This window comes from Sus scrofa, chromosome 13 (assembly GCF_054392235.1).
Source record: "Sus scrofa isolate SSC_HxYL_T2T_F1_AM1 chromosome 13, Sscrofa_HxYL_maternal_Yorkshire_Landrace_v2.0, whole genome shotgun sequence".
NCBI classification, from domain to species: domain Eukaryota; kingdom Metazoa; phylum Chordata; class Mammalia; order Artiodactyla; family Suidae; genus Sus; species Sus scrofa.
This window is the reverse complement of record NC_139395.1, coordinates 205,069,619-205,082,158: the sequence shown is the minus strand read 5'-3', so window position 1 is coordinate 205,082,158 and position 12,540 is coordinate 205,069,619. Positions and strand designations below refer to the sequence as shown.

The following is a 12,540-nucleotide window of genomic DNA, read 5'->3' as shown; positions in this document are numbered from 1 at the left end:
AACAATCCTCATTGTCCACTTTCTGGACAGAGAGAAGTGGAAGCAGAGGAAATGACACATATGCCCTAGATTTCATGGTGGGAACTGGAGGTGAATTCTGTGTTTGGCTGATCACTTTGTAAAGCTCTGGGGACCTTTTGGGGGAGAAGCTCTGGCTTCACTGCTCTTGATTAGTCAGCATGCAGTTCTATCAGCTGGAAAATTTCCCACTGAATAGGGTTCTGATCTGTCGCATCAGTTACTACCTTAGGAAACTGAAGACGGAATGCAGTGTGAACAAGATTTTTTTTTTTTTAATTTTTCACTTATCAGTTTATACCCTATGGATAGTTTGTGGGTTTTTTTTTTTTATTGTTTTTTGTTTTTTGTTTTTTTTTTGGTTTCTTTGGTTTTGAATTGAACAGAAGAAAATGTGACTTGACTCTGCTTCCTACAGGCACAGTCTTTCTTAAAAAAAAAAAATGGAAAGCTCCTGAGCAAATCCCCCGCAGGGTAGTATTTCTGTGAAGTGGCAGTTAGAAACCCTTTAGAAAAACGCAGGAGCTTACACTTTACTGCACATAATGTCGTGTCCCTCAGGGCGGGCTTTCTGGTGTCACAGAGTTTATGACTCACGAGTGCTGTACTTTTGTGATATAATAAACAAGGAGAGGCGGTGGGAGAATGATATTCCTGCACAGAAAACCACATCACCTTTCATCATGTTGGAAAAAGCCATAAGCATATTAAATTTTAGTGGCATTTTCTGCGACTGAAATGCATGCACTGAAGTGTTAAGCTACTTAAGAACAGAATAAAATAAAGGCAAGGAGCTGTTTGCATGTAGCACTAAGTTACCGGTGAGTGTTGTAGAAAAATAATTTTCTCAGTACCAGCTGAAGGTCTGATTTAAATACCCTTTGTGTGTGTTTTCATAGCAGGTACCCCTTCCTCACTGAATTTACCTCACATACACCGATCAGCACTGTATTTTTTAGAGCAATTTAGGTTCGTGGCAAAATTGGGAGGAAGATGCAGAGATTTCACATGGAACCCTCTGCCCCCACTCATGCATAGTTTCTTCTCCTTTTTCAACATCCCCCAGCGGAACGGTACACCTGTTTTGCTGGATGAACCTGCACTGACACATACTTATTACCCAAAGTCCAGAATTGACCTTAGAGTCCACTCTTGGTGTTGTACATTCTATAGATTTGGACAAATGTATGATGACATGAATCCTCCAGGATAGTGTCATGGAATAATTTCGCTGCCCTAAAAATCCTCTGTGCTCTACCTGTTCATCCCTCTTTCCCCCAACCCACCCATCTTTTCACTGTCTCCATCATTTTGCCTCTTCCAGAATGTCACTTGTCACATAGTTGGAATCATACGTATATTTTCACCTTAGCTTCTTGGACTTGGTAGTTGGCAACTACGATTCCCCTTGGACTTGTTCACGCCCTTGTTTTGAGTGCTGGATAACCTGTTGTCTGGATGTGCCACAGTCTTCATTCGTTCTCAGTGCCTCATTTTAACTGATTTTCTACAGGGCTGTAACTAGGATGAGTTGAGTGAGGCACTCAGGAACCATGATGGAACCAAGAATAATTATATTTTAATACAATATTCACAAAGTCAAAATTAATGCCAAACTCCCCACCGTGGGGAGCTCCCCCTATGGTGCAAGGGGATTGCCTGTGTCTCTGCAGCAGCAGGGACAAGGGTTTGATCCCTGGTCCCGTGCAGTGGGTTAAGGAACCCAAGTTACTGCAGCCCTGGCGTAGGTCACAACTCGGCTAGGGTTCTGTCCCTGGCCCAGGAACTTTCCAGAGGCCACCGGTGCGGCCAAAAAAGAAAACGGAAAACCCCCACAGTGAACAACACATCAACCTTTTATTTATTTATTTATTTTGAAGATTTTTTTACTTATTTATTTTTTTAAAAAATTCTACTCCAATGAATTTATCACATCTGTAGTTGTATAAGGATCAAATAAAGGCAGGACCACGACAAGCTCCCTGAATGCCGCCGACAGTCATAAGCAAAGTTCCTTCTGTTCATGACCCACACTGTGGACAGCATCTTCTTGCTCTGAAACCTGGGTCTTCCCCAAAGGTGCTGCTCCCCCTGTAGCCTTCTCGCTCTCTCTCTTTTTTTTTTTTTTGCCATCCTCACAGCACTGTGCCTGGAGGGAGAGCTGTTCTCCTCCTCCTTCATAGTCACTTGCAAACCACTCCACTCTTATTCTCCCTCAAACGCGCCCCACCCCAACTGTGAAGCATGAGCTCTTGAACCAGGTCACCCTTCCCTTTCCCCGGTTGGAGGCACCTGGTAATCTCTTCCTACCTCAGGGGTGTCCCCCTCCATCTTTGAAGGTTTTAGGTCCTGACTTTCTGTGATTCGGTCAACTGCATCTTTTGTAATTCTTAGGTGATTTTAATATTGATCTCAATGACCCGAGTCCAATTCCTTCCTTCGTTTTCATTCCCCCAGTGGTCTTGCCTTCATCATTCTTCAGCCATTCCCCGTAGTCTCCTTCTTGCCATTGTCAAAAACTGTAACGCCTCCAAAATCTTAATTTCAACTTTCAGTCTCTCCAAATACGGCTTCCAACTGCCCCACCTTCCTTGGTGCGTTTAGGACGGAATTCTCTTGCCCACACGAGGACACGTTGGCACAACAGCCTTTTAACCATGTATCCCACCCTTTATATTCCCACTTTGGATTTCACAGCTCATCTTTAGAACCATCCTCTTGGAGTTCCTGCTGTGGCACAATGGGATTGGCGGTGTTTCTGCAGTGCCAGGATGCAGGTTCGATCCCTGGCCTGGCACAGTGGGTTAAAGGATCCAGCGTTGCAGCAGCTGCAGCGTAGGTCGCAACTGCAGCTCAGATCTGATCCCTGGCCCGGGAACTCCATATGCTTATGGATGGCCAAAAAAGAAGAAAAAAAAGGAAGCATTCCCTCAGTTCTTTTATGCTTTCCTCTCTTCATTGTATTTATCTGCCAAAATGGCAACCCTGGCAAAATGCAATATTTATGGAGGGAAAGGCCATTTTAGAAATATGTTTTTATGTTTATATTTTCCTTCAGATCTTTACTCATTACTATGAATAAATAGAAGTGATAGGATATTTTCATAAATATATTTTAGTTCATCAAGTTTCACATTTCATTCCAAGGGCTCAGTAAACACCATGATTTATTGGGAACAGTAATCAGAGCAAAGGGCTGTCTTTAGTTATCAAGGGAAGAGATTCATAAATGCAGTTCTTTGTCTAAATGACACTCATGATAACTGTTTGATAAATTATTCTTATGTAAATTACCTTGAATAAAGAGAAGGATTTTTATCTAGAGAGCTTTGCTGTATGTCATATCCTGTAAATGAAATGTTTGCCTAATTGAGTGAGATAGGGATGGATTGAACTTAAGGCATGGTATTATTCCCAGGCGTCTCTACTATTTAACGTTTATTGAGGGCATTACAGAATATAATCGTCACACTACTTATTTTGCACTGAAATGACCCCATGCTTATAAGAGAGCCCCCTCCTCTCTTTCTATTTTTATCTCCTCTGGAAAGATAATTTTTTAAGTCTCTGGAAAGATAATATTTTAAGGCTGAATGAGTGCAGTAAAATAGTGGTTACATTGCTTAGTGTTCTGAATGGAATGATGAGTTTTTGATCTTTTTCTTTACCCCGTAATTCTCCAGTTGGAGCAGACTTGAACACCTTAGAATAACAGTGGTGGCTGATCCACCGTTTGTGCATGCCAGCCTCTGCCCCAGGTAATGATTGATCTTTTTCGTGTGCTTTCCCAGGTCTACCCTGAACTGCAGATCACCAATGTGGTAGAAGCCAACCAACCAGTGACCATCCAGAACTGGTGCAAGAGGAGCCGGAAGCAGTGCAAGACCCACACTCACATTGTGATTCCGTACCGCTGCTTAGGTGAGCTGCCGGCCTTGGAGCTGGTGTTGATGGTCCTGGGGCTTTGGGGATGAGAAGGAAGGATGCTCTCATTCGATATACAGGCTCTTCCTTCAGCCTATTGCTCTCTGTATTGGACTATATTTTGGACTCTTGAGGTAGCCTGCATTCTGACAGTAAAGGAGCAGTATTTCTGGGCTTCCTGCCTCAGAATGAATTTATCTAGTGTGTTTATTATAATTACAAATGTGTGGACCAGTCCCATAACTGCTGAATGAAAATGCCTAGTGGTGGGGCTCAGGAATCCTAATTTTACCAAATTTGGTAGGTGATTTTCATGTACGCTAATTATGTAGACTAGGTAGAACTGGAGCCTTGTGTGTTTTGTTCACAGAGACTTCATAGAAAAGAGAGCCTAAGTGCATTCGTTTCTTAAAAATCTCTTTCTTACACCTCACTCCTCCTCCTGTTGGGCAGTAATTGGGTAGCTAGTGTTGAGGGGTTTTTTTTGTTTTTCTTTTTCTGCTTACATCAAACAAGAGCCAACAGTTTGATCACTAAGGTTAAAATGTGTCTTTCTCTCCCTAATCTCACATTTTACTTTGTTATTTTAAAAACTGCACTGTTGGAGCTCCCATTGTGGCTCAGCAGTTAACAAACCCAGCTGGTATACATGAGGACTCGGGTTCAGTCCCTTGCCTTGCTCAGTGGGTTAAGGATCGGTGTTGCCTTGAGCTGTGGTGTAGGTTGCAGACATGGCTTGGATCCCATGTCATTGTGGCTGTGGTGTAGGCCAGCACCTACAGCTCCGATTTGACCCCTAGCCTGGGAACCTCTATATGCCGCAGGTGCAGCCCTAAAAAGACAACAACAAAAAAAACCCCAACCTGCATTGTTTCATTTTGTATCATGCTTTTTTCCACTGGAAACTCCATCATACTCCATATTTTATCTGACTTGGTTATTTGTTTCTTCCAACTTGATTTTTTTTTTTAATGTAATCAGGCATTGAGGAAATCAGCACTCTCTGATGTGATAGCATTTAGATGTTTTCCAGAAGTTTATTCATTGGTAAGATGGTTGTAAGTAAAGACATAGGGATTTATCTTTGAAGGATGTGCACAAGTATTGATATATCTTCCAGTGACATCTTGTGAAGACTAAAAAGGGTCTTTTAAAAAAGTCCCAACAGCAAGCTCAGAAAGTCAGAATGACAAAGATTCTGGAGATCTGTGTCATACTTGGCTCAAACATGGATGTTACAAGACCACATTAATTATTATTCATTCTGCACATAATTTGAGATATTAATAGCAAACACTGGATATTAGGATGAAGATTTCATCTGGTGGATTTATGATAAGGAAAATGCGAAAAACCAGCTTCTTGAACATTTGACACTTAAAGAGTTTTCATGTTCCCTCTTATTCCTTGTTCCTAAATACTTGACAAGATTTCTTAGGCATTTCTGTCTGACTGGTGAAAATGAAAATAAGTAGTGTTTAAATATTCGATTGCAGACCTCCAAGGTCAAGAAAATATGGCCGTCAGCTGTCTTCAGGAACTGTGTCTTTCAGTATAATTTAGTTGTTAAACCTAGAGACTGTTTAATTCAGTATAAGGAAGTAGATAAAGAAGCATTTCATTAGGCGGGCCAGGTCTTGTTAATGCTTTATTTCTTTTGGTTCTCATGTACCCATGCTGTGGAATGTTTCAATTACATTTTCTTTAGGAGGTAGGCTCCCTGGGGACCAGTCGCTGGATGAGCATTATTGCCAGTGACACCCGATACGACACTGACAACTGCAGTTGCGTTTCAGAAGCAAATTTGCAGCATTTTGCTGAGATCTTCCTGCTTCATAATTCTATGCAGAATTGCTAGAATTAACTGAAAGCTGGCATCCACATTAAGACTGTAATTCACGGAGTTCCTGCTGTGCTCTAACGGAGTCAGCATTGTCTGTGCAGAATTCCAGGATGCAGGTTCGATCGCCAGCCCGGCACAGTGGGTTCAAGATCCCGTGTTACCGTAGCTGTGCTGTAGGTCACAGCTGCAGCTTGGATCTGATCTCTGGCCCAGGAACTCCATATGCCATGGGCCACCCAAAAAAAGAAAAAGAAAAAAAAAAAAAAAGATTGTTATTCTCTACCACTGTGCCACTAGTTGTGGCAAATTTCCCTGGACCCCAAATCAATTGTATCTCCTTTGCCAGCCACTCTCCGTACCCCTGCCCCGCACTCCTCCCCATGTCTAAAAAGCCTATTCCTATGGCAAGAGGGAGTTGAAACCCCAAGGGAAAAACCACTATGACAAGGAACAAAAGGTATTATCAGATGTGATCAAATCTAAATAGGAAGTCAGGAGATGTTATGGTAATGCTATGGTTACTCTCAAATACATGTTTTTATTATGCTTGTCTGAATGGTGTACCATTCGGGAAAACCCTGGCCTAAGAAATTGGGGTTTGGGTCATTAATCTCACCTGGCAAACACCTGTTTGAAGGTAATATTAATGACCTGTGCTCACCGTGTTCTGTTAACCGCTGTGCAAGGAGGGCCACTTCAAAATGTGTCATTCCATGGACAGCTATTTCCAGAGCCCTGTTGGGCAGAGTGAAGATGGACGAGAGGAAATGGGGACGCCGATAAAACAATTCTTTCTCTGAAAGGCTAGCCAAAAGGATGGGAAGGAGTTGATTCCTGCTGAGGCTTTGGCATCAGCTTGTTTCAGATTTTTCTTTCATCGGTTGAGCAAGTTGCTGATTGCAGAACTGAGGTCACTCGTGATGTGTTTAGTACCAATTTCCTGGGTCTGATGTTAGTATCTGGTATTAAATTAGCACATCGACCCTGCCTCTTCTTGACTCCTAGCAGGATTAGAGAATCATTAGATATTTGCAGTAAGTACCTGGGCTGTATGAATCTTTTGTTGCATTTTCTCATTTTATGAATCCTTGGTATTTTTCCACTGAACCAAAAATTAGGCCCAAATATAGAGCATAGAGCATCTGATGCCTCCTACCTTGTTACTGAGCCTAAGTTAGAATTAAAGAAGGTGGATACTGCTTGATTTCTAGGTAGTGGCAAATTTTCCAGAAGTCTTTTTTTTTCCTGCCTTTTATTTTTTTATTGAATGAAAACTTCTTTAAATTCTGTAGTGCTTTACAATGTCCAAAAGTTTCACACACATGATTTCATATAATCCCATAATAACCCTGTTTTACCCCTACCCCTGCATCGCCACTCTCCCTTCCCTCTCCCCACTGGTAACCACTAGTTTGTTCTCTTTATCTGTGAATCTGCTTCTTAGTTGTTTTATTCACTAGTTTGTTGAATTTTTTTATTTGGCCACACCAGTGGCATATAGAAGTTTCTGGGCCAGGGATCAAATCCAAGCCTCAGTCGTGACCTACAGCACAGCTTCAACAGTGCCAGATCTTCACCCGCTGCTCCACAGGCGGGCATTCCAATTTGTTGCATTTTTTAGATTCCACATATAAGTGATGCCATACTGTGTCTGTCTTTCGCTGATTCATTTCACTTAGCATAATGCCCTCCACGTCCATCTATGTTGCTGCAAATAGGAAAATTCCCTTTTACTAAAAGTATTCCAAAAGACGGTATGTCATATAACCCCAGTAAAATACACACAGTGTGTCCTGTTTTCTAGAAAAGGAATGGAAAAACATAAGTGTAGTTTCTATATTTTTTAAAATTCCATTAATACTTCATGGTCTCAATAAATTAGACATTGTTTTTCCTGTTTTCTTCCTCTCCCTTTCCTCACTTCTTTCCTTCCTTCCCTCGTTTTTCCCCCTAGAGTAAAAACTCTGTTATATATGCAATTTCAAGTTCTTTAGACTTTGATAGGGCACCCATTGAAATAGGTCCTCTGTGAGGCAGGCACTGGCAGTTTATTAGTTTCACCTCACAGGCACAAGTATTGAGTCGGCGAGACTGAATTTCTTGCTGTAATTCACATGGCTATTAAGTAAGCTATTATTCAGGACCAAAGCCCAAGATCTTTCCATTCTCAATCCAGTGTTCCTTACAGTATTAGCAAAAAAGTTGAACTGGAGCCGATAACTACCTGATTTACAAAATCAAATCATAGAGGAAAGGCTGTGAATTGGAGGCAATAAGTAGCCCTTTAGAAAAATCTTACCACAGATGTGTCTCATAAAAGACACAGCTGTGTTGCTAGAACCTTCATGGTTCCAGGATAAAACTCCACGTGATAATGTTTTCCACTTTATGCTAGTAATAGGCAATATGCTTATATATCACTTGCTGCTTGAACGAAAAATTAGTTTAGCATTACCGTAAGTACCCTCTAAAATTTCTGGCTATAGCCAAATAAATCCAGTAGACAAAAGAGATTATTTTACTGGAGTTAATTCTCAGAAAGGTGCTACCTGGAAAACAGTTAAGATTGTCTTCAACATGACAATGTATTGAAATTCACACAGGAGTTCCCGTCGTGGCGCAGCGGAAATGAATCCAACTAGGAACCATGAGATTGCAGGTTCGATCCCTGGCCTCGCTCAGTAGGTTAAGGATCCGGCATTGCCATGAGCTGTGGTGTAGGTCGCAGACACAGCTCGGATCTGGCATTGCTGTGGCTGTGGCTGTGGCAGGCAGCAACAGCTCTGATTCGACCCCTACCCTGGGAAACTCCATATGCCATGGGTGTGGCCCTAAGAAAAAAAAAAAGACAAAAAGACAAAATAAAACAAAATAAAGTAAAATTCACAACAAAGCTTGAAGGGAGAAAAATGCCTGCTATGTTCAGCATGCAGCCTTCCTGACCTTTTTATCAGATGCAGGATCCGGTGCTGCACGGGGTTATTTTTCTCTAAACCATGTATTCGCCTTGGGCATGCTTGCTCTCCAGTGTCTTGCATTCCTTGTCTAGATGGAGAAAGTGTATTAGGTTGCTGTTGCCACTTTCTTCCCATGGACTGGATGATTTCCCTGGAGACTGACGTGGTGTTCTCATTTCACCTTTTGCTTTTGGTTATGCCTCTGGCACCAGAGGGTAAGCCCTGTCTTAATCATTTGAATATTTCATTAGTTATCCCATGTGAGATTCAAGCACAGCGCTATTACTCAAGGAGAATATTTTCCTTGCAAAGCATTCAGACCCTTTCCATTTGAATGACTCCTCTTCATGGTGTAATGCATCCACTGTTGAAATTGATGCTCTTCTGCCTTTGTCTCTGTCTAGTAAACCCAGACTTAGGTTCAGAGCCTAATCCAAAAGAATTAGAAATTAAAGAATTACCCTTCAAATCCCATTTTATTTCATTTTATAGTCAAGACTTTCCAAACATACCAGTAGTAATGACCAGGAAGCTATTTAGATATGGTCGGATGAGAAATGAAAGTTATTCATTTTAATTTTGAATTTTATTACTTTAATAAAACTGTAGGGCAAGCAAACATTGTTTTCTTGGTGACTGCTTTTGTTTGAATAACCTACATCTGTCTTAATTTTCTTTAGTGTGAAAAGCATGTATTTGTATGCTTTGACAGATATTGTACCCAGTAGTTTTTGAATTTATGATAAACAATTCTCTTGAGACATGGTAGACTGCAGAACAATATTCACGATTGCTGTGTAAGACTTCACCTAACTTTAACACTAGGGGTGGGGATGAGAGAACAATTTTCTTGTGGACCCTGGGGCTCTTTTAAATGCTCAGAGGCCCCAGCATGGAAATCCAGTGTGACCGCTAGTCAGTACCGCTGGCTTCTCCGGTCCTGTGACCTCTGAGTTCTGTAGGTCCTACTCCTTTGAAGTCTTGGGAGATATTTGCTACGGCCAAATAAACATCCAGTGAAAAATGATGTTTGATGAGGCTGGCCTCTGCACATGAGAAGGATACAAATCCCTGAGTGGTTCCTATTTTTAAGGATTGTCTACAGTGTGCTCTCATAAGGAATGATCAGAATCCTCCAGTATTTCTTCATCAGAGAAGGCTAATCACTCACTTTGGACAGACTCAGACTCCTTTTTATGCAAACTTCCACCTTTGAATATTTCATACTCCAAAATCAAACCAATGTATAGAGTCTCATTCTCAGTTGTGTAAAAGAAAATATGCATGGAAAAGAAATCTCACCAGTGTTTTAACTCCAAACAGTGAGGTTACAGGCGATTTTTGTTTTAGTTCAGCTTTTTTGTATTCATTTCTATAATAAATGAGTAGTTTTATCTTTAGAAACAGCTGGACTATGAAATCGGTACATAAATTTTGTATCTATCTTAAGTTTAGTGATGGTTGAAAAAAAGTCAAAAAGCTTGAAAGGACACAAATGATTATTTTTTTCTTTTCTTGTTTGGCCAGGGATTGAATCCAAGCTGCAGCTGTGACCTATGACGCCACAGCTGTGAATGCCAGGTCCTTAACCCACTGCACCACAGTGGGAACTCCCACAAATGATTCTTAATTTGTTTTCATCTATTGGTAGTTGTGCTTTATGAGTTTTATACAGTAGGAATAACTTCTTATGGGAAAGTATATTGTAGAAGCACCATGCTGACAAAATAAAAGAGTTTGTCTCCATTCTAGCTTCAACCAAGTTTAAGCAGCATTAATCATCAATAATTCTTCAGAAAGAAAAATTGATCTTGCTTAATTTAATTTTTTTCCCTCCAAAAATTGCTTTTAGGAGCTACATTTGTTTCAGGGTGGATTATTGAATAGGAGGATTACGTTTATCCTATAGATTACCTCTGCCTGGGGAAGGAATTAGAAGGTGTCGTTAAGCAGGAAAACCAATAAAAATTATTTCCTTCCAGTTAGGCCATCTGCCGAGACCAATGATCCACATTGGTCCCAGTTATGTTGGCTCCAGCTTGACTTGCTTTCTGAGGTTTGCGAAGGGAAACGGATTGAAAGATTGATTTTTTTTTTTTTTTAAGACAAATTTAGTGGCTTTGGTTGGCTCCAATTCCGATTTAGTTTCTTCTTTTGATTTGAATTATTGTGTCTGCAATTATGTCTTTATTCTGGGACTTTTAACAACTTATGTTTTGTCCAGGATAAGAACTGTGATAACATGGATGATTTACTGAGGGACATGTTTGATTTTGTCTTTGTTTTAAAAAGTTGATAGTACAGTTGATTTACAATTTTGTAATCATTTCTGCTGTACAACAGTGTGACTCAGTTATATGTATACACATATCCCTTCTCTTTCAGATTCTTTTCCAACATGGATTATCATAGAATATTGGGTAGAGTTCCCTGGGCTCTACAGCAGGTCCCCTTAGATAATTGGAGTCTTCATGTAATTTTAAAAAGAGAGAAAAAAAGCTTTCAAAAATTTGCTCTTATACCCTATGGATGTGGTCTCTTGTCAGTGCTGTACCAGGACATGCAATTCATCTGCATAGATCCTAGATGATAGGAGCAAAAAAGAAATCTCAGTTTATTATAGTATGATTTTGTTCCAGTGCTGCTCAGTAATGCTTTGAAAATATATAGTGAAGGTAATAGGCATCTCATTTGTAATACATGCTAAGAATTGCAGTTGTGTACTTGAAATTCTCCGATTTCAAAAGTAATACGTGTTCATTGTAAGAAATTTAGAAAATGTGACCACTACTAAAAAATAATAACCCAAACTGCTTCCTTTCAGCCTGTATATCTTTTTGCATGTATGTTTTGCTTTTATTTTTTATGTATTTCTGTGTTTTTAGCTTTGTGACCTGCTTTTTTCACATAGCATTTTTATGATAATGCATGAAGTTAAATATTCTTGGTTAGCACAATTTTTCATCTAACGTTACAGTAGATGTTAGGATGTACTTATTACACATTCCTTATTTTTGGCTCTTAGGTTGTTTCTTTTGTTGTGATTATTGTAAAATGATATTGTGATAAACATCATGGTAGATAGGTTTGCATTCATTCGATTTTTACAAAACATTATTTCCTAAAGCCTTGCAAATTTTATAGCTACTTTAATAAAGTATATGTCCTATTTAATCGTAAATATTAAAACATGGAGGAACAATTTTTAATATTGACATCTGATGCTGAGTTTAAAATAATTATACAGATACCTTTACATTTAGCTCTCATATTTTTTATTGGTAATGAATTTAAAATCATTCATCATTTCTATTAGTGTTAATGATAAAGAGACTTTTAAAATAATTTTTTCTCTGAGTTGCAAACTTGGGAAACAGTTGACTGTTTACAGAGAAATCCTAAAAAATGACTAATAAGAGTTACAATTTATGCATTCATTGTGTCAGTTTTTACTGGATGTCTGCATGTGCTTGACCCTGGAGAGAGGTGTAATATGGTCCCTCTTTCTGAGTTTGTTATCTAGGAGTAAGGGGATTCTAGCTAAGGGCTTTAAGAAGGATCTCACAAGAAGTAGCCTTGAGCCAGGATTTCAAGGATGAGGGGCAAGAATGGAGGTACATGTTTAGATTTTTAGACAAAGTTGAGCAAAGTGCTAAACGTAGGACCTTAAAAGGCTATGCGCTACTTTCAAAAAGTAATCCGTTATCATAAGGGTAGTAGTTGTTTTTAAAAGCATTAGTGTTTTCCTTCATTTATAATATTATTTTAAATATAAGCCTATGTCTAAATACTTATTTT

General features: G+C 39.7%; 1 protein-coding gene across 10 annotated transcripts in view; it reads left to right on the top strand.

Annotated features, from left to right (window-relative positions):
* The window catches only part of APP (amyloid beta precursor protein), a 281,826-nt gene that overhangs the window by 80,339 nt on the left and 188,947 nt on the right, over nucleotides 1-12,540 (top strand). For 6 of the 10 annotated variants that reach the window (XM_005670306.4, XM_005670305.4, XM_005670304.4 and 3 more), the window contains 1 exon segment: nucleotides 3,810-3,939. In XM_005670306.4, coding sequence (XP_005670363.1) covers nucleotides 3,810-3,939 — 130 coding nt within the window. 10 annotated transcript variants of the gene reach the window in all.